Raw genomic sequence first — 21,500 nt, 5'->3', positions numbered from 1 at the left:
GTGCCACCTGACCCCCAAACCTGGATTTAACAAAAGGCTTTCTTTGGCAGGTAGGGATGGCAGGAACCATCACCCACAGGTCTAGGCTATAAAAACCTTTTAAGAAACAAACAGAAAGTGCTTGAGATCTCACTTCTAATAAAAATATGAGCAGACAGCCAAATGAGAAGGAGTGCAGTAAACTTATGTTTAGACCAAAGTGACTACAGCAGGGATACAAGCTGACAGGCAGCAGAATGAATACCTGGCTCAGCAGAGACCAACTCTGGCTTTTTTTTGGGAAGCTAATAATGCACACAGCCTCAAACAGTGGAGGTGGCAAGTGGAGACTTCTGATCAACCCTTACCTGCCAACTGCCTTAAACTCTGATATGACACCACTATATCCTTTCATCAAAGCCACCCACATCCACACAGGTAGTGTTCTTTTTCAACTTCAGGAAGGTGTTTATCCTAGAAGTAATGCAGAAAGCACAGGTTCAAATGCAGCCAGCTGACAGGGTGAGAGTGAAGAAAGTCAGCAGGTACACTCTACTGCAGGGGTCCAGTACCATTCCTTGTCCTGAGGCAAGGTTAGAAACTACCAGACATTTGGCTCTTGTTTACATGACAAAAATATATATGATAGTGTAGTAGGTATTTTCTTTTGTTTTAAACACACATTTGTTCATGACTCTCAGGTTCTCTCAGCCAGGGAACCACTTAAGTGTACACAAGGTATTTCATCTCCTAAAAGAGGAAATCAGCCAAATGTGCCACTGCCCTGCAGTATCATCCCAGAACAGCCAAGCATGCCACAAACCCACTGCCTGTCCCAAACAGGATGCTGTTCTGCAGCAGATCTTCCAATGGGATGCATCCCGCTCTATCACAGTGGAGGGGAAGTTAATAACCACCTTTGTCTTTACTATCCCAAGCTCTGAAATACTGCAGGGATCTATTCCTTTCCTGATGCCTTCAGCTGTCCTAGGAGAGGGAGGATCCACCAGGAAAATCACATGGATGGCTCCTGAAAGGCAGCTAGCAGTATTAACAAGCAGAAAGACTTCTCATCCAATGACTGCATGACTACAAAGACTGGCAGCACACTGAATGCTGACAGCCACGAGCAGTGCCCCAGAGCCTTGGCCATGCCAGCTTTCATAGTCACACAGCTACAGGTGCTTTATCCAAGGCAGATGGAGGCCCACTGAAACAGCACAGCAGCTGCTGCCCCATGCTCCACCATTCCCTTGCCATGCCAGGACAGCCAACAAGCCATTTGACACAGCAGTGGTTAAGGAACTATCACCTGCTTTTGCCAGGCCCCAATAAACTGGTAAGAACACAGACATGTGAAAACCTCTTCCAGCTCAAAGTAGCACCTACCTGCTGGAAACACTATGGGGTAGATAGGGAAGCTGACAAAATCTGCCACACCTCTCCCCACCAGCAGAGACATGATCTGCCAGGCTAAAATGCTCATTAGGTTATCACGTGCTGGTCTGAGAGAGCTGCACTGCACCACAGAACTGCCTGAACACTCAGGAACTCCACAGGACAAAATGGCAACACAGCAGGGAGATAAAAAATTATTAGCCAGCCCTCATCCTACCCTACAGGAATACAAGCCACAGCTCCATCTAGATATGTCTCCAACAGCAGCTGATCGTGACTGCAATACAAATAACTACAACAAATGCAAATCAGAGACAGAGGTAATTCATTAATTAAAAGCACAATTAACGGAGAGCCACAACTAACTGCAGCTCAAGAAGGTATTTAAATGAATGGTTATGTACTGTGCTCACAAAAGACAATTTTCTAAATGTTAGCCAAGAAGCAGCCCCACAGAGCACCAGCACAACCTTTCTACCCAGGGGATTTTGGAACTGCACAGCCTCACAGAGGGGAGGGTGTGTGGAAAGCTCAACAGCCACGGGGCTTTTCCTTACCTGAGCTGTATCTGCCACGCAAACAAAACATCCTGAATTGATCTGATGAACATTTCTTCAGGAAATCCTAAACTCCGTGCACAAAAAGACAGCCTTAGCATGGTATTAATTTCAGGAGCTCTTCCACCCCCTTGCTTTTCAAATTAACATGACAAATAACACATCTTTGCAATTTAAGATAGGCATAGAATCTTTAAACCCTAACACTGCTTTAGAAGCTAAACTAAATAAAATTCAATTCCATATAAGATAGATGTGCATACATTTATACAAGATACAAATATACACACGATGTCCAATATAAAACAGTGACAATTACTTTGCATCTACAATCAGACATACACTATATAAAGAACTTTGCAAAAAAAACCCAAAATGAAATTATCAGACTACGATTGGGATACAATCTTACAGAAAAGAAAGCTCATGAGTTTTGCAAACTTAAAAAAAAAAAAAAAGATTTATTGAAAAGGAAAATAAGTGTACTTTTTCTGCAGGACTAGAATATGAAGAAACATGGGAAGTGAACAAAGATAAATCCTATATAAAAAGAGTTAACTGTGTTAATTATGAGGCCTAATAAACTCCACTCTAATATTTATCTAGCTTTACAAATAATTTACTCCAGTAAATAGTAAACTATTAGTATTACTACTAGTACAGTTAGTTTATATTAATAGTATAATGAACAATTTAAATGTTTGGAAGGTACACTAATAAAACATTCAATCAATTCCAACCCTGCTCTCAGTAAGGCTGGACACTGTGGTAGATTGACTGTGACTATTGCACTTCTGCTCTTTTTTTTTTTTAATTTGCAAAATGGTGAGGTTCTCTGAAATGGCATAAAAATCAAAAATCATAAGAAGCCAGTACAAGTGAGAAAATACAGGAAGTGTCATTTGCTTAAATCTCACATTTTGAAATAAGACTTCTGCTACAAGACTAAACCAGCCTGAACAGCAATGTACTGTCTCTCAAGTGAAAACAGGAATAATTGAGGCAATCATGATCAAGAGACAGTGATACTGATTATTTTGGTTGGTGTTCTTTTTGTTGTGTGTTTTTAAAATAAACTGATATAAATGAGTGTACCAAATATGCCCAGAAAAGCTTTACACTAATATACAGAGGTAGAACAATATGATTACAGTACAGAAATAAATTCAAATTTGGGAAAAAACCACCCAAACTAGAAAAAACAACTGTGTTTTTCTTTAAAAACAGAGAACAGATGAAGAATCACAGCTCTTTGAAAGAAGGCTGCTCGGCCCTGTGTTATCACAATCTCTTTGATTTTTGGCATCAGAATTAATAGCTATTAAAAAAATGAAAGAAAAAAAATGGAATAGGGTACAAGGGGTGATAAACAGCATAGCTGGATGCAGGGCTGCTATGCCCAGGTGACAGCCTGGGATGCAGGTGGCAACTGGCTGGACCAAGGGAAGATCCTGGACAGACCTCCCCTCTTTTGGCACAGGCATAAAATCTTCAATGTAGGGCTTAACTTTCAAGGTGCCAGGCAGGTTGCCAGGAAAAAAGTTGTTTTACTGGACTGAAAATTACTTCCCAGGAAGGATTAATACTTGTTAGCCATGTGTAAGGGCAGACATGAAAAGTAGAGAGGCCAGAAATATTTGTTTCCTCAACACAAACTGTGTCATCTAGAGGGACATGGAGGGGAACATTTTTATATGCTGCTTTTAACTCCATGCATTTGTGGTCACTTCTCCACCCTGTCTACAACATCTGCTGAGATTCATGAGATTTCTGTGAAAATTGAGAGCTCCAGGGAAACAGGGCTTAACTGTACCCAGACAACACCAAAGGACTTAAGAATAAAGCAGCTCATACTGAACTTCTTTTTAAAGGAATTTTAATTAATTCTTCCAAGAGGGCAAAGGAGAACATATATGCCAAAGCAGCTTCCCAAGTTTTGTCTAAAGGAAGGAAATCACTGTAATCCAGCAGAAGGCATCAGCCATCATGGGAGCCACCCCCACCCACAGTTCTATCACACATAATTGGCAGAGAAATCCTGCTCTGGGCCACACCAAAGACCTGGGGACACAGTGAAATGTAACATAGTCATGTGGCTCATGGATATCAAAAGGAAAAGCCTCTGTGCATCACAAAGGTCACTGTATAAAAATAAAGGGTAATGGGAGAGACTGCTGCAATACTGTAGTTCAGGATATCCAGTAGCTTCCTGGCAAAACACTGACACTACATCCCATTTCACCTAAAGAAGGACAAGGAAAAATATCCATCTTTTCCAAGTCCATGCTTTTTCAAAGCACTATTAAGAACAAACTGATGAGAACCCATCACTACAGAAGGTTGGAAAAGACCCTGAGACTGTCAAGTCCAACCACAAATCTATAGTGCAGGATCCTGGTACAGGGCACAAACTCTGCTCCTAGAAACACTCTCAGCTCAGCAAGATCCATCATTATAAGCAAACCATGAATCTGAGCAGGTATCCTACATCCAAATCCACAGTAACAGATACATCAGTACCAGAGAAACACTGAAGCACAAGCACATATTCCAAAGTTTTCTCAGAAGAGGGCTGTGATTAATATTTACATATTACAAACCTACAAAATTGCTTCAATTCAAACAAAGAAATTACCTTAATTGTTATGTAGTTTTTCAGTGACTTTGACATTTTTTCTTGACTTCCTTTAACATGCAAATGCCCTATAGTAAAAAAACAAAACAAAACTGAATTAATCAGGATAAATAAGTGTGCTTCTGAATAGGAAGCAAATGAGAAAGACTGCACTGAGACACTGTAAATGTTGGAGGCAGCATATACTATGATGGATACATGTCAAACATTTAAATATAATAGGTAACATTTTTCAGTAGCTTTGCCTTCAGTCCTGCACACCTCTCCATCCTCCAAACTTACACTGGGTAAATTTTAAAATATAGACATTTAAAACATTTTAAAATGTTTCTTTTCAGAAAAAAAAAAAAAAAACAAAACAAAACATCACGAGTCTCCCTGTTCACAATCAACAATAAACTGATAAAAACAAGCAAGTAAATAGTTTCAGTCCTCACAAGACAAGTACCTTACCTGTTACTGTTGACTTCTCAGAAGTATTTTAAGAAATATTTTCCAGCAATCTCACATTAAAAAAAATCCTTAAAACTCAATCTTCTGTATTTATTACTTGCTGGTGGCTGTTAGCAGTGTATTTTTTACCCCAAAGTTTTATAGCACTAGTTTGAAGTATCTTAAATGCAAAATGAATTTTCTACACATTCTCAACTTCACCAGACTTGTGAGACTGAGAAAAAGCAGGGAGAGGGAGGGATGCAGCTACAGTGCCAAATTTAAGTTAGTTTATTTCAAAATGTGATCTCTGAGAACAGCTAGAATTTTCAAGTTGTCACATGGACCACTGCTTTGCAGGGCTGCAGCACAGGAAAAAGGTAGTAACACTGCATTTAAGAGGGTATGTAGAGCTTGGCTTTAGGACTGAAAGCTCTGTCAAAGAAAGATAGGAGAGATACAGCCTGAGGTTGCCTGCTTCCAGGTCTCATCCATGTGAGCCACAGCAGCACCACTGATGGAAAACACCAATTATTCACAACACTGGAGATGGCAAACATGCTGCCATTGAAAGACTACTCAGCCTAATTTCAGAAATGTTGTTAAAAGCCTTAATAGACTTCTCCCAATGAAAGAATAATTCTGTAAGTTACCAACCACCCATAACTAGCATGGCATTTTAGGCACTTCTGTGACCTGCATTATCCAGCACTTAATCATACTCCAAGGGAGATTTTTTAGCACAAATTTCTCTTGCTCTATAAAACCCTACCAGCACTGCATTCTTTCACATTTGGAAGCCCAGTGTTACCAATGTCTCAGAGTGCTACACAAGGACAATGTATGATCATGCACCTGCTTTTGTGAGTGCTGACAGAAGTGGCATTTCCTGCTCAGCAATCTATGTAGCTGTCACACTCTGTGCTACTCACTGCACAGAGCTGATTCGCAGCCTTGCCTGAAACTCTCTTGCTTCCACAAGTAGATAAAATCCCCATTACACTCATCAGGACATGAAAGCAACAAGCTCAGGCCTGATAACTGGACCTGAAAAGCTCAGTTTCACTTCTCAGCTATTTCTGATAATGATTCAAAGCAGCAGGAACTCACCATGAGAAGACTACCTCCAGTCCTACCGTGACCAGCTCAAAATTTAATTTTGTGTAACATACTCTAAGGAGAGTAGGAATGAATAAAAAAAATCTATGGATGTAGAACCAGCTACAGCATGATAAAAAAAAATCTTGCTTTCACTGTTTGTCCTGTCTGCTAGCAGGCAAGGCCACTTCCACCACTGCATCCTTAAACCTGGGACACTCAATAAGCATATTCAGGCTGTGAGACACAGCTGGACACCTGCACCTCTCGTGACTCAAGTAAAACCCACAGCCAAAATTCTAATGGGAGAAGGGGAAGAGCCTGAGTAAGATTGCTTTTTCTCTTTTGCAAAGGTGCCCAAATACTGACTTACTTAACTTCAGGCAGACTTAAAATAGTTGGATTCTGTTTTCCTAAAAAGGTACCAGTAACATCTGAATTTGAATTAATATTCCTCTTCCAAGAGTTTCAGTACTTAGAATGATTTCATTCAAGAATACAAAATACAAGGATTTTCATAACTTTGGTTTGGCACTCTTCCCAGAGTACAAGTAGTCTAAAAATAGAGTCCTTATAAGATTTATCCCCAGTACAGGGATTTTCTTCCTCTAATGGGGATTGCTCCTCCAATTTTGAGCTGCTAAAATTCTGAAGTCTGTTAGCAGAATAAATTGTTTCTGAAGCTGATTCATTTGCCCTAAATAATTCACACCATCATCCTCCAGCAAGACTTTTTGACTTAATGAATGTAATCTGTCAGCTTCTAGAAAAACCTCAGTGTACAAATTGCCCTTGGAATTAAGTTTTCCCCCCTTTTTTTTTTTTTTATGGACTCATTTTATTTAGCTGGTATCGAAAAACATTTCCCCTACAGTTCCAGTTCCAAGTTTGAAAGCCAGATTTACTGATTTGTCAACAGAAGGCTCCACTTGACTGTAACCAGTGCATCCCAGTGGCAGTGCAGAAGATTCCACAGCACCTTGGGAACAAAGCACACCCTGGAGGATGCACCAGCCTCTGAACAACTGCTATTGATTTACAACAGGCTCTACACTGGAATCTGAAACTAGAATTCAATATGCATCCCATACAGTACAAATAAATAAAAATGAAAGCTCATGTAATTCCCAGAGTGTACCACAGGCTTAACTCTGCAGCTCTTCTACTCAGAGAAGCTGCTCCAAGAGTTCACAAAGACATCCTGCTCAAAATACTAATCAGCAAAAGAGAGGCTGCAGACTTGAATCTGACTTTCTATTGACTTCAGCTGTCCATCCAGAACCACCACATCTGCAACAGGAAGAACAAATGTCAAGGTTTTCCATCAATGGGACCAGCATCAGAGCCATCAGTCATGTAGTTGAAAGCACTCTACAGCACAAACTTCATTGAATGAAGCACTTTAGTGCAGAGGGAGCAAGGAAAGGTTTTACATAATGCCAATCAGTGTAATGTGCTTTTACAGCATAAAATAGCAAACTTAAAAAACCCAAACTACTGTATTTGTACAGGCCTCTCAAAAAGCCTGATCTCAAGATCAATACTTTACTTACCAGAATGCAAAAAGTAATTCCCCCATTGCTCACACTGATGATACACCTCACACTGTGCAATTTCATTTTCGTGATGAGGAAATGCAAGATCTATTCCACCAGTATGGATGTCCAGCTGCTTTCCAAATACTGCACTGTAACAATATTTTCCTGATCAGTAAGTAGAACACCACAAAAAGTTTTTGTAAAAAGAAATGCAGGTAAGACAAAACAACATAAATTTAAGTGTACAATTTAGTAACTGCAGTTTTAAAACAAGACTTTAACACATATCTTGGATACAAAAGGACAGGACCCATATCTGTTCACAATTATTTCTCCTTAGTAGAAGCAATTATTTTTCTACCTTAGTTTAAAAGACAACAAGCAGGATGACTCCTTTCCTTGTCCTGCTACAGTTTCAGTATCAGACAAGTGTCTTTATGTGCAAACCTAACAATGTATTTCTATAAATTCAGTATTACTCTTCCTTATCTTGTACCTCTTCTGTAAGAATTCAGACAATATTGTGTGCAGTCAGGTCAAGCTGGGCACGTTAACAACTTTATTTTGCTTATCTGTTAAACAAAGATTACACTTACAGCCTCACAGTGATGTCAGTCAACCTTAACTGATCAGAAACCAGGAATGCTCAAGCAGGGAAAGATGCAAACCTACAAACACACAGGCCTCCCATATGTCACCTTAACAAGGTGCTCCTGGTAGCTGGCTAAACATTAATACTTTGGTCCCTTTTTGAGATAAAACACGCTGCTAACACTGTGCCACATGAGGGCTTTGCAGAAGCTGTTGGTGCACAGGAGGAAAAGACAAGGAGGAGAAGAGAGAAGGGAGGAAAGAGCAGCTGTCATCATCTCCCAAGTTCATCCTTCTCTGCCCCTGCCTGCTTCAAAACCAGCTAAAGCACAAATCTTCCCAGGACTGACCCTCACCTTCCCCTGTGCCACTCACAGAGGAGCACTTGCTGTTTCCTCCAAGAAAATCGCTGAGAGAGGTGACAGATGGATCTGCCCAATGCACAGGGACAGGAGGAACCATCCACCTCACCACAAGGGAAAATGCAGAGAGGTCAGACCTGACGGGGTCAAAGCAGGGGATTCCCTCCTCTAGGGCTGCTCTAGAGACCGGAGACTCCACATTCAACAGACTTCTCAAAATTATTCACCTAACTTTGTTGAAGTGCTTTGAGATACTTGGCAAAACAGACAGCTAAATAAATATTGTTTAAAAATGGGCCTTCAACAGCTGACTGGGACAGCAAATTGTTTTAGGTCACTTACCAAAGTAAGCTCTCGATTTTTCACAGTCCAAGATTACCACATTATGCTCTCCATGGGTCAGTTTCTATTTATATGGCAGGAGACTCAACCAGCCTCAGTAAAATACATTTTTACAGAAAGAAATGCAGACTATAGACAGTACTAGATTAGCTGATAAGCCATGTTGTAACTGGCATTTCTTATCTGTGCACTTCTGTCACAGGTTGTACATCAAACACAGCATGATTTTTTGCACTTTGATAGCTTTAAGAGCTGCCTCACTATGCTGAAACTATTTACAGACAGAAAATCACCCTTATAAACACTTTTCACAAAGAAGGTAGAAATTACTAACAATTCCAGGTGCACCAGAAAAGCATATAAAAGAGAAACCTAAAGCAGCTGGTTCCTCCTCCTTTCAGCTTTAGCTGAAAATTTAAGCTAAACAAGGTCAGATCTAAATTATTTGTTATTAGCTTCCAAAAAAAGATCTGAGACTAATGCAGAACTAAGTACACTATCAATCTTCCAAGAGTGAAGACTTTTTCTCCTGTGGTGAAAATAAAACTTTAAATTAAGAGCAAATTACATCAAACCAACTGCAAGCAAAACACTACTCAGCAAGAAAGCTGAATAACACTCAGATTATTAGCATGAACATGCACAGCTGCTGCTAAGATAAGGACTGCAAGATCTCACAGATCAAGCTGGAATCCCACATGTCCTCCTGACACCCACATCCTGAACTAGGTCTGATGGAGAAGTGGAAGCAAATGAAAGAGCTACCATACCTTTCACCATACCTTTGGTCACTCAGTTCAAGTTAAATGACTGCTAATCGACAGTGTGACTCCATTGCCATATTTTAAGCACAGAGTCTTATATCTGACTCAAGAGATGGTGCCAAAACACAGAGACAGCTGTGACAGTAAGGTGAAGCAGAGTTTATCTGGGCCACAAGTGACAGCCCAAGTTGCATAAAATGGTCACATTAAAACCAGTGCTATATACTGATCAGAAATCACTTTCAATACTGCTGCTACCATTGCACTGTGACTGAAAACAAAAAATAGCATTAGATTTATCAAAATCCAAGGAATCTGACCTTGATATTGTGGAACATTCAATGTGCCAGCCAGGTCTTCCTTTTCCCCAGGGAGAATTCCAAGATAGCTCTTGAGGCTTGGCAGCCTTCCACAGGGCAAAATCTTTACCATGTCGTTTATCAGAATCAACTGGCAAGAATAAGTGATTTGTTAATGGGATATGTCTCAAAGGAAAAAAATGACCAAATGAAAGCAAAAGGAAATGTGTGTTTAGTGAACTACTCTGATTTTAATCCCCTTCAGTCAACTTCTTTTCACTACAACTTCCCTCTTTTCCCCTCTCACACAGGGGAAAAGTGAAATATTGAATTTTGACAAGCTACAAAGATGAATTTAAGATTCCTTAATACATCTTATCCTATCAGTCCTTTCATCCTTCCCTTGTTTGCCTGATTTTTCATTCATTTAGTTACACATCAGGCAGTTTCCCCAGGACAAACTGACTGCACTGCAGCAGAAATGGCAATAAAATAAAACCAAAACACACAAACACCCCACAATTTTTTTCTCTGGGACACAAGTACTTTGTGGTTTAGATTCTACAAAACAAAGCACACAGAGGTAAGAATCAAAACTATTCTTGGACAGTAGCAATTTTTCAGCACAAAAATTTTTTTACAGAAAAATTTTACATATATTTTTTTCATTCTGACCAAGAGCTCTCTACAACGGTTTTCTCCCAGCTATTTGTTCCTTCCTTCACTACATTGCCAAGGATGCAGTCCTTTTTGTCACAATACTGCAGGACTGTTCATCTCTGCTGACTCCTAACCTCCAGCCAAATACCCAGCACTCCCTGGCAGGAGCCACAGAACAGGGCTCTGGACTATGGACTTAATCTTTCTGACAAACACATGACCTCACTTTTAGAATCATACAACTCAAAATTTCTAAGAACTAAAGAGACAGAAATATAACCCTAGTTTTATACACTGAATCTTCACCTGGGCTCTTGCACTGAATTGCCAAGTTCTGACTAACCAGTATCTGCTGACTCCAACCCTCTTTTGCCCTTTTTTGAGTATACTGCTACAAAAGAGCACTCTTCTCAGCTGTAAGCAAAACAAGTCAAAATCTCTAGAAGTAAGAACACTTAGTTGTGACTAGAGGGGAAGCAGGGTAAAACACATAATCAGTCACAGCTGAGGCTGGAAGGCACATCTGGGGACAGTCCAATCCAACCCCCTGCTCAGAGCAGGTGCAGCTACAGCAGGCTGCCCAGGATGGTGTCCAGTCAGGCTTTGATTATCACCAAGGATGGAGACTCCACAGGCTCTCTGAGCAACATGGTTTGTGCTAACCATGCTCAGAGTGAAAAGGATTTTTCTTAGCTTTAAATGGAATTTCTGGTGTTTCAAGTTGGAATCAGTGCCTCTTGTCCCATCACCAAGCACCACTAAGAAAACCCTGGCTCCATCTGCTTTACTCTACATGAGTGCACATGGGTAAGATTCCCCTGAACCTTCTCTTCTCCATGTTGAGTAGTCCAAGCTCTGTCTGCTTTACCTCATATGAAAGATGCTCCAGTATCTCCACCATATTTGTGGCCCTTTGCTGGCCTTTCTCCACAATGTCCATAGCACTGCTGTTCTGGGGAGCCCAGCATCAGACCTGCACCCCAGGCATGTCTCACCAGGGCTGAGCAGAGAAGGATCCCCTCCACTGGCTGCTGGCAAGGAGGTCAGAGAAGGATCATCTCCACAATCTTCTTCCCTGTGCAGCCCAGGAGACTGCTGGCTCTCTGCAGTCAGTAATTACCTCTAAATAACTGGTGACAAGAAGCATTCCCTCTGTAAGCTATAATGCTGAAACAACTCCAGAGCAGAACTGTGAGAAGCTCTATCTGCACCTGAGCATCAGCCTCCAAGGCATTATCAGTAATTACAAACAGATTTTTTAAAATTATTAAATGCTGAACTTCAGTTTGCAAAAGGACACAGGAGACCTGTATCAAATTCTCTGACACAGAGACCCAAACAGATCCTTACAGAAACTACAGAGGTTCAGCAATCCTGCAAAGCAGGAACTGCAGCAACATCCCCACAGCCCAGGGTACAGACCAGCTCTAGCACAGCCTGTGAAGAGATTGTTCACCCTCACACAAAGAGGCTGCTTAGCCCAGTGACAAGTAATGAAGGAAGCAATTCACCCAGCTAACTTCAGAGCAGTCCAACTGCCCCAACAATAACACAGCAGCTGAGGTTTTCTTGTGTTTGCCTTTGAGTACATCACTGCTGGCTAGTGCAACAGCAAGAACACCACCTCACTGGGAAGTCTCTATGTACCAGTGCCAAGTATTTAATTAAAATTGCTTAAGAATTCTAATTGTTCTAAGGTACCAGAAAAAAAGTAGAGGGAAGGATGAAATGAAGACAAAAAAAAGTTTCATCCTGTAGTGGCAGTAGTGTGCACCTCAAAAATTAACTACAAAAACACTGTAATCTTAATTAACCAGAATGTTAGCTATACACAACAGGTTAGAAAACTGTTTTAGACTGTTGAATGAAAGTTTGCACACAGATGCAAAATGCATTCAAACAGTGCATTAGCACACATGCTGCTGTCATGAACTTACCTGCTTCATCTTGGGTATCAGGGTTAATAGCAGTTAACACTCCATATCTTTTTCCCCAGGATTTAACATCAAAATAAACATTGCCTAATACAAAAGAAATGTATAGCAAAGATGAGGCACATTGATGAGAACTTGATAACATTTCCCTGAAAGCAAAACAAAGACCTCTTCCACTCCCATTTGAAATTCTGATTTAGCAATTCAGAAACACTGCAAAAGTAGTAGCAGATGCTTCCATGTTATCCAGCTTTTCAGTATCCTCTGTGCACATGCTCATTCTCTCCATAGCAAAACTTTGAATTCTGGAGATCTCCCAGGTTCTTCCTTGCCCATGCACAATCAGCAATCCCCTCCCCTACTGCAGCTCAAGCTACACCTAGTCCAGTTACAATGTACCTGAATTCTTCTACAGCCACCAGCTCTGCCAAAAAAGAAAACCACACATTTTGCTTTGTAGACAATCTTTTACAGCACACAGGAGATACACAGCTCCTCTTCAGAGATTCCCCCATTTTCTTGTAGAAACCAGGCCAGGATTTCCCCAAGGAGTTTAGACAGCAGCTTATTACAGTAAACAATTATATTAACTAATGAGCCACATTTAACTTAGAAATTGAGTAATAGTTGCTCTGCCCACTCATGTCATCACAAACAATTCACTCACACCCTGTTAAGCAACAGAAGGAAAGCCTGGCACAGGATATCTCATCTGATTCCAAAACAGGATTATTAAGAGCAGTGACTTCCTATACATGTGCTGAACAAGGAGTTACCTTACTCAAAGTCTTACCTTGTGAGGTTGCATAAGCTTGTCCACTGGAAATTATTGCTTTTATAAAGGAAATTATTTGAGGAATATTGTCAGTCACCCTCATATATACTGTAGGAGGAAGGACCTTAAAGAAAGAGTAATATCTCTTTAACACACTGCCGATGAGTTCCTTCACTCTAAGAAACAAACTAACTAAAAGAGCATTCTCCTCAATCTTATCTTTAAAAAAAGTTGCAAGTATCATAAAAAATTCATGAGTAGTATTTAAGAATACACATACAGAAAAAATATTTTAAGGGTGGCAAAAAACCCTCTGATTTTTCCCAGTGGCTCAATCCCTGCTTCTGACAGGAAAACAAGAAGCAAAGGCACTGAACTCAATGAGAAATTTCATGTTTCTTGTGCTTTCAATCAAGCTACTTCTGCATTATAGTAAATATCTGTGAATCAAGGATCTACTGAATATGAAAAAAAATCTGCTCCTACAGAAATTTAACTTGTTCATTCCAAAGCTTGGGATTGCTTCTCCTCACATTTCCTTACTCAAAATGTGCGCAATATTGTTCCAGAAGAATTAAAAAGTAAATCAGCACTCAGCTTCCAAGCAACAAATTCAGTTTTTCAGACCAAACTCTCAAAACTAGATTCTTTACCAAAATAATTGCTTAGAAATACTCTTAAATTTAGAATCTTGAGTATTTGTACCTTTAAGGCAGCCATATCTTGTTTAAAGTCTTCTTCATAAATACGAGCAAGAGCTACTGGCGATATATTCATCTGAAAAAAAAGAGAAGCAGATTAGCAAATCATAAATCAGAGTAATGACATAAAATATGGCAATCTTTTCTCAGACAGCTAATAGCTAATTGGAAGACTTAGAGAGCCCCCAAGGTAAAGAGTCAGAAAGGCTTATTAATCTAACATTGACAGGGAGGAGATGTAAGTTATAAATAACTTAGAAGTAGTATTTCACTTATGTGTCTCAATTTCCAAAATATTAATATAGCTCTTTTAAGAGAAAGTAACCAAAGACTAAAATAATAAACTCCTTCCCTCTCTTATTTTTTTCCTCTTGAGAGGGTCTTTCATTTCCAGCGACAAAATATACCACCATACAGAGGACATAAAAACCATTCAACTTACTGACAGGAAACACCAATACCACCTACGTGTCAGAAAGACAGATCAGAGACTTGCAGGATGAGACAAGATATTAATTTCCAATGATTAAGAAAAATAAGCTATTTCTGAAGATCATGGGTACTCATAGATCTCAATATTGAAAAGCAGTTCCACACTTTGTCAAGTCTGACATTTCTCAAGCACCTTCTCTACATTTCTCATCTGTGGGACATGAACAGGTTCCTCTTGCAGAGACAATGAGAAAATGCAACCCAGAAGGAAAGGTACTTGCACATGGTTAGGTACTTGTTCTCAAATATTCAGAAGAGGCCAGGGATTGAAATGCACATGACAGCAAAACCTGCCCTAGCAAGAAACAGCTTGCATTGGCATCAAAGTTTCAAATGCATGCTTTTTTACATTTTCTCTGAGAATAAACTACTGGGAAGAAGACAGCATACTGTCAGTCTCTCCATCTTGCAGGTAACTGAATAATTAACAACATAAATCCCATTTAATCACTTCCAATTCATTACTGGAGCATCTTTATGGGTTCTGATTTTGAGAGAGCAGGTGGGTACCACTGTTCATACAAACTCCTGGAGAAAGCAGGAGTTCTGGTGAAGACAGTCCAGATATCCATGCAGCAATGATGCATGAGGATGATGCTCAGCACCAAAAAACAAAGACATGCTTCTGCCTACAGACCAGTGACTGGTTTAATCTCCCCAGACAGCTCAGCTCCTTCTTTGATCAAGAGAGAAACAAAGCACCCACAGAAAGAACATGGGGATTTTCCTCCCATCCAGATGGATGTTCAACACACACAGAGACTCATCTCTCTCTCAAAGGACCACTGATGGCATGCAGCACATTCATCATAAACTAGTACCCAGCTTTCAGGCTCCTCCCAGATGAATCCCACCAGGGGATAAAGAACAAACATAGGCATTTTGCTTCTACCTCTGTAATGCTTCAGGTGCACAGGTTCCAACAACAAAAGCAGGCTACTGAGGTAGAGGCCTTGGCCATCCAAACAAAATGGCTGAGCAAACATTTCAAAAAGTCACCAAAACAAAGCCAAGAAAACTACTCTTCTATGACTTCAGAGAATCAAAGAATGTAGAAGAATGTAGTAAAGCAACATATCATCCAAGAACATGTCAATTCTCCCTCCTCAAACATAAAATCTCTAAGATGTTTTGACAATAAGGAAAATTTTTAAAATGCAAACATAGATTTAAAATGCCTGCTTTTTGGAGGGGGGTTGTTTTAAAATTGTTTACAGCCTTAGAAAAATGTAAGGAAATGGACTAAGGGAACAGACATTTCTACATGAGTCGTGTGCTAGTATTCATTTGAATGCAGGGGCCTATATTTAACTGCAAAAGTAATTGTTTACTTAAAGATAAGTAAAAGGAACAGCTGTCAAATTCTCTGGCTCCAAGAAACTATCCTAAAAATTGAAACTGCAATTCAATCCAACACATTCACTTATGATCCTGAAGACACATGTTATAGACTCTAAAATCAAATGAAACAAAAAGACTCAAAATGCAGAATAAAACACAGAATACCTTCAGGGTTCAAAAAGTGTTTTTAAAACAATTTAAAAAAAATAATTGCAATAATTATTCAACAAGCTCATTTGGTAAAAGGTCATATTAAAATTCAGCTGAGAACCACTTACTGCCCCAGTCTTATCAAGAGTTACCCCTACACACATGTTAACTCTCCTGTAGGTGACACAGTCGGGCCTGACAAAGCTCTCCAAGGTGCTGACACTGCAGCTAGATGGTGCTCTGCACCTGCCAGGAACTGCCTCAGCCCCACTGGCACTGCTGTACCTACTGCCTCTCCTCATCACTGCTTTTCATGATCATGGCACACAGCACCTCTCCAGAACTCATGGAACCCTTCTGGCTGGTAAGTTTTGGGATCATTTCACTGTGCTGAGGATTCATGCAGGGCTTTTGTTCCCTGCTAGCCTCTCAGGCAGGGGGAGAGGGCAGGAGAATCCCAAGTGTGGGTGCTGTAAGGTAGCCCCCTCTCTGCCTCCCCCCATCACACAGCTCTCTACCCATTTACCCCACTCAGCTCTTGACACCCAGCCCTTCTCACCCCCACACCCATTACAGACACACTAGGGGACCAGAAATCTCAACACTTATTATCTACTAATTAAAACAAACATAACAAAAAAACCACAAACTTAGGTTAATTTTTCTATATAAGTAACTCAGAAAATATCAAAATGTTAGTCAAAGACTGGAGCGTACACCTACCTCATTGGCTCTTTTTATTATCTTGTCATCTATGTCTGTGATCCCCATCACCATGATAACTTCAATTCCAAAAAACCTTGTCATTATCCTTCGAATTATATCAAACCTAACGTAGGAGCTGGAAGAGAAAGAAATGCAAGCTTTTCAACATGCAGTATTAAGAATAAACTTAAATAACCAACAGCCACAGGGACAATTTAATTACCCCAACACTTGTAAAGAAAAGATCTTCAGTGCCTAATGTGTTTTTTCCAAAACCTTTTGCTACCTCAACAAAAGTCTGGCAAATTTCTCTTGAACTGGCCTACCCTCTTCTGGCATTAGTGACACATTACACCAAATTTTCTGAGTGCTTTCTTTTGTTGCATCTCTTTATTCAAAGGGCATCACAAGCTACATGAGCCAGGAAACTCTTTCAAAGCCAACAGGACAAAGTAAGACACAGAGATCAGATGTTCTTGAAATACATCCCTTGGGCTTACCATATCCTGACAGGTTTTCAAAAGTCATTCCCATAGAAGAACAGGGAGAATAAAGCAGGATTCAAGTGAATTTTTCTTAGGATTGAGTAACAACAGATACCAGCCACCAATGAAGTACTTCATTCACACACCACCCCAGATCTTTTCTGATAGCAAAGAGTAGATGCTCTATAGATCACTTTGTTTTATTTACACTTGAGAATAAAAGTTATTCTGGAAATTATTCATGGGTTTTGTCACAAAGCAGAGTATTTAATGCTGATAGATTGATGGATATACAAGCTGTAAAGGGCTGTTGCAGCTGCCTCTGCTCATAGACTCTCCATTAGTAATTCTCAAGACACACTTTGACTGAGTTAAACCCAAGATACTAGAAGGTGACTAAAAACTCTGGGTCTGCTGTGCAGAATGATGAGAATCCTCAGCCCTTCTGGGCTCTGTTTTGTCCAAAGCCACCAAGAAGGTTCACAGACCTACAGGTTCCCATTTCACCCACAGCATCACACAAACTGCAACTCCCATGGCTGTCAGAACAAAGAAGTGTAAGCAACTACCAGAAATGGATGTGCACCATTCCCTGCAAGTGCCAGGTAGCACTAAGGTACTGATTTATGGATGCATAATATCTCAATGAAGAAAAATACTTTTTGTTCTTGCTTGCACCATGCCCATGCTGGAAAAAAAAGACTTTTTGAAAGCTTTGCTGCCAGGGAGATAGTTTTTAATGAATAGCAGCTCACTGGGAGTAAGGTTCATCTAATGTGGTGACACGATTCCATAAGAATATTAAATTGGTCTTTGGATCTTGTTCAGAGGAACAACGCCAGCATCAAAAGCTTGATATTAGATTGAACAGCCCTGCAGTCACTGTTCCCAGAGCAGGCACAAATTTCACACTGTTCCCTCTCCACTCATCTTCCAACTGAATTAATGAATGAAACTCTGCAAGAGCCAGAGCAGATTTCCTAATACCTCAGAAAGCAGGGTCTTTACCTCTTCAGGATTGATTAAAAAAAAAAAAAAAGTCAAAACAAACAGTCAAGATCAGGGGGTGGCAGAGTACACATAAGAGAAATCTCTCATGCTTGGTTTTACTATTACTTCAAAGCATTCAGCCAGGAACCTGGATGCCAACCAGGCTGCAGGTCAAACCAGCACAATCAAGGTCAGACCCAGAACTGGGGAAAAAACAGCATTATTTGCCTGTCTTACTTCTTTCTCCATATAGAATGGGTGTTGGATATCATACAGAGACAGACAGAGCATCTGCTTTTAAGACAGGAAGCACAACATACTAGAGAATGTTAAATTATTTAGAGAAATAAGAACTCCTTATGGAATGGAAAGAGGACAGGAGAAAAATAATGCCATTATTTCCAAATTCTCCTCAAGGATCTCAAACTCATTTCCATGATCCATTTCAGCTTTATTACCTGCTGCATTTGTTGTGCTCGACACAACTCAAATGTAAGACAGAGACGAAAAAGAGGAATTCTAGTGAGAAGAGAATATGTGGCAGGAGTACAACAAAATTATGGTATTTAACAAGAGCAGAAGAGTAGCAACAGCCACCATTCCTCTTGAATTTATGCTATTTCCTAGTGCATCTTCTTGCCCCCAACAGCAGCATACATTTCAGCTGTTCTATGGTTGGACCTAGCTACTGAGGAAAAAAGGATACCATTTTAAAAAATTAAATAAATAAATAGAACCAAGAGTGCTCCATCATCCTGAACAAATCAGCTGAGCAACAGGATGTCAACACTGACATGTGCAAGACCAGAGATACTGGAAAGGAACAGCCAACTCCTCCCACATTGGAGGGTTTAACTGATGAGAAAAGAGAGCAAATGGTCTTCAGTGCAGACACCTTGGCACACAACAGGAACCACAGGTGAAGGTGCTTGAAGAGGTGCTAAAAGAGAGAATTATACCTGGTATATCTGCATGATACACCAAAGGCAATATTCAGCACTAACCAGTCTTCCTTAAATCAGCAATGAAGAGGTCAGACACAGGTGATGCAGATCATGGCAAAACTCCACAACAGGAAAGCTTAAAATTGCTAGTTTAGACACAGGTAAGAAAAGATGAGTAAAAAAACAGACCAGTGTAAGCAAGGCCTTTCTACTCTCTCTTTTAATCAAAAAAGTCTGAGGGCAAGAAAAAACAGACATTTAAAAGCTACAGAGAGCTGCAAGACCAAAAGGTGAAATTCTCCACCTCTATAAAACATTGTGGTCGAGATCAACTACACCCCTTAGGATAGAAGCACCTGTGCAATTCCCTTCCTTATTAGACCATGTCAGGGAAGACAGGCCCTACCACACCAGAGAGCCCCAACTGAGGGATAAAGACAAGAAACTTACAAATCATCTTTTTTATACAGTTACCTTCAAGTGATGATTTTAAATTCTTATTATTTCAAGGTAAACTGTAATGGAGCCTTTATCACAACAGCTGTAGATTTAAATACACAGATTACTATGACTTTCAAAAAGTGCCCCTGAAGATACTAAGTACAAACAAAAAGTCCAAGATATTGTTTTCTTGATTTTTAGGTTACCAGCTAAGTAATTTTTCTGCTGAGACTTGAGTAAAGCAAGGAAGAAAAAGAAACTATCACATACACACAACAGTAAAGTAGCATTAACACTAGCACTGACAATAATACTTTTACATAACTGGTATTTTAAGTCTTCTTTTTTACAGAGCAAAGCAGCAGTTGTGCAGTTACTGCAATGGCTCAGTTCAACATGAGCAAGATTCAACACAAGTTTCTGAATGAGAAGCTGTGAAATCCCTTACATTGAAAGGGAATTATTCAGTTACTGAAATGCACAATACCTGATCTTCATACAGACAGCAATTATCTCATAAACCCCTGCTCTTCCAAAGAGCCCAACACAACTTACTTTTTAAGAATGCAAAAACAGAACCTTAAGAGCAGCTTGAGCTGCTGCAACTCCCCTCTGTTTCACAGGAACAGCAGACACTCTGCATGCCTATTCATCAGGTATGTTGTTTTGAAACAAGTGGCAGTAACCTCCTCTGGTGTATTTAACATACTTTTTCAAAGTCACTTATAATGAAGCTAGCTTCATCCTAATGAACTACAGAGAAAAACCTGTGCTGTTCTGGATTGCTTTTTATTTTTAAACATACACTGCAGCGTTATTATGCAAAAAGGCCTTTAAGCTACCTGGACTTTCTGAGATCTAAGATAATGTGTAAACCTAGGAAGTACCTTTCTATTAGCCAATCCTGCATGGTGTTTCCTTGGTGCCAACACAGTGTCTGAACTAAGCCAGCAGTGAAACTATCCTTTCACACAGCTGAGAGGCTCTGCTCCAGAATCACAACTCCTCCACATGACAGGTCACATCATGCTGATACGATATGAAACAACTCACCCTACCAAACAAACTGCACATATTCCTAATGCTTCTTCCCAAGACACAGACACACACTGTCTCTGCCTCAGCCTGGCACCAGAACCAACAGCCCCTTTATAAACTATCCCAGCCCAAGAGGAAAAAATATATAACAAACAGACTTTTGCCCTTTGCACAGCACAGGAGGTGAAGGGCTGGGCCTTGTGTCACCAGTCACAGCTCTGTCACCCGGACACACACTGCAGCCTGGGAATGTCCAGCTCTGTGTATCAGCCTGGATCCCCCAGCACCACTGGCTGGGGATGCCCAGCACTGTTTATGTGCCTGGATGCCTCCAGGCTGCAATCCACGACTCACCAGGCATGCCCGAGGTGTGCATGGTCATACACGGTCGGCCCACAGCTGTACCTGCAGAGAGGGGAGGCAAGGAGAATCACAGAATTGTTAGGGCTGGAAGATGTCCCAGTCGAAACCCCTGTCAAGGCAGGGTCACCTACAGCAGGTGACACAGGAATGTGTCCAGGTGGGTTTTGAATGTCTCCAGAGGAGTCTCCACAAGCCCCTGGGCAGTCTGTTCAGTGCTCTGCCACTCTCAATGTAAAGAAGTTCTTCCTCATGTTGAGCTGAAACGTCTTATGTTTTAGTTTATGGCCACTATTCCTAGTATTGTCGCTGGGCACTGCTAAGAAGAGCCTGGTACCATCCTCCTGAAATCTTTGAGATATTTATATGTATTGATGAGATCCCCTCCCAGTCTTCTCTCCTCTAGACTAAACAGGCCCGGGTCCTGCAGTCTCTCATAAGAGAGATACTCCGGTCCCCTCATCACCTTTGCGACCCTTCGCTAAACCT

General features: G+C 40.5%; 1 protein-coding gene across 4 annotated transcripts in view; it reads right to left on the bottom strand.

Annotated features, from left to right (window-relative positions):
- The window catches only part of CARS2 (cysteinyl-tRNA synthetase 2, mitochondrial), a 42,743-nt gene that overhangs the window by 14,222 nt on the left and 7,021 nt on the right, over positions 1 to 21,500 (bottom strand). For all 4 annotated transcript variants that reach the window (XM_079324641.1, XM_079324640.1, XM_079324643.1 and 1 more), the window contains exons 2-10: positions 21,006 to 21,056; positions 16,772 to 16,889; positions 14,070 to 14,141; positions 13,383 to 13,488; positions 12,593 to 12,676; positions 10,017 to 10,146; positions 7,653 to 7,786; positions 4,570 to 4,637; positions 1,935 to 2,001 (exon numbers count right to left, since the gene is read on the bottom strand). In XM_079324641.1, coding sequence (XP_079180767.1) covers positions 1,935 to 2,001; positions 4,570 to 4,637; positions 7,653 to 7,786; positions 10,017 to 10,146; positions 12,593 to 12,676; positions 13,383 to 13,488; positions 14,070 to 14,141; positions 16,772 to 16,855 — 745 coding nt within the window. In that variant the 5' untranslated portion in view covers positions 16,856 to 16,889; positions 21,006 to 21,056. The remainder of the gene's footprint in view (positions 1 to 1,934; positions 2,002 to 4,569; positions 4,638 to 7,652; positions 7,787 to 10,016; positions 10,147 to 12,592; positions 12,677 to 13,382; positions 13,489 to 14,069; positions 14,142 to 16,771; positions 16,890 to 21,005; positions 21,057 to 21,500) is intronic.

Source organism: Erithacus rubecula (assembly GCF_903797595.1).
Source record: "Erithacus rubecula genome assembly, chromosome: 1".
Lineage (NCBI taxonomy): Eukaryota > Metazoa > Chordata > Aves > Passeriformes > Muscicapidae > Erithacus > Erithacus rubecula.
Note: the sequence above shows the minus strand (reverse complement) of the source record. Positions and strands in the feature narration are given on the sequence as shown.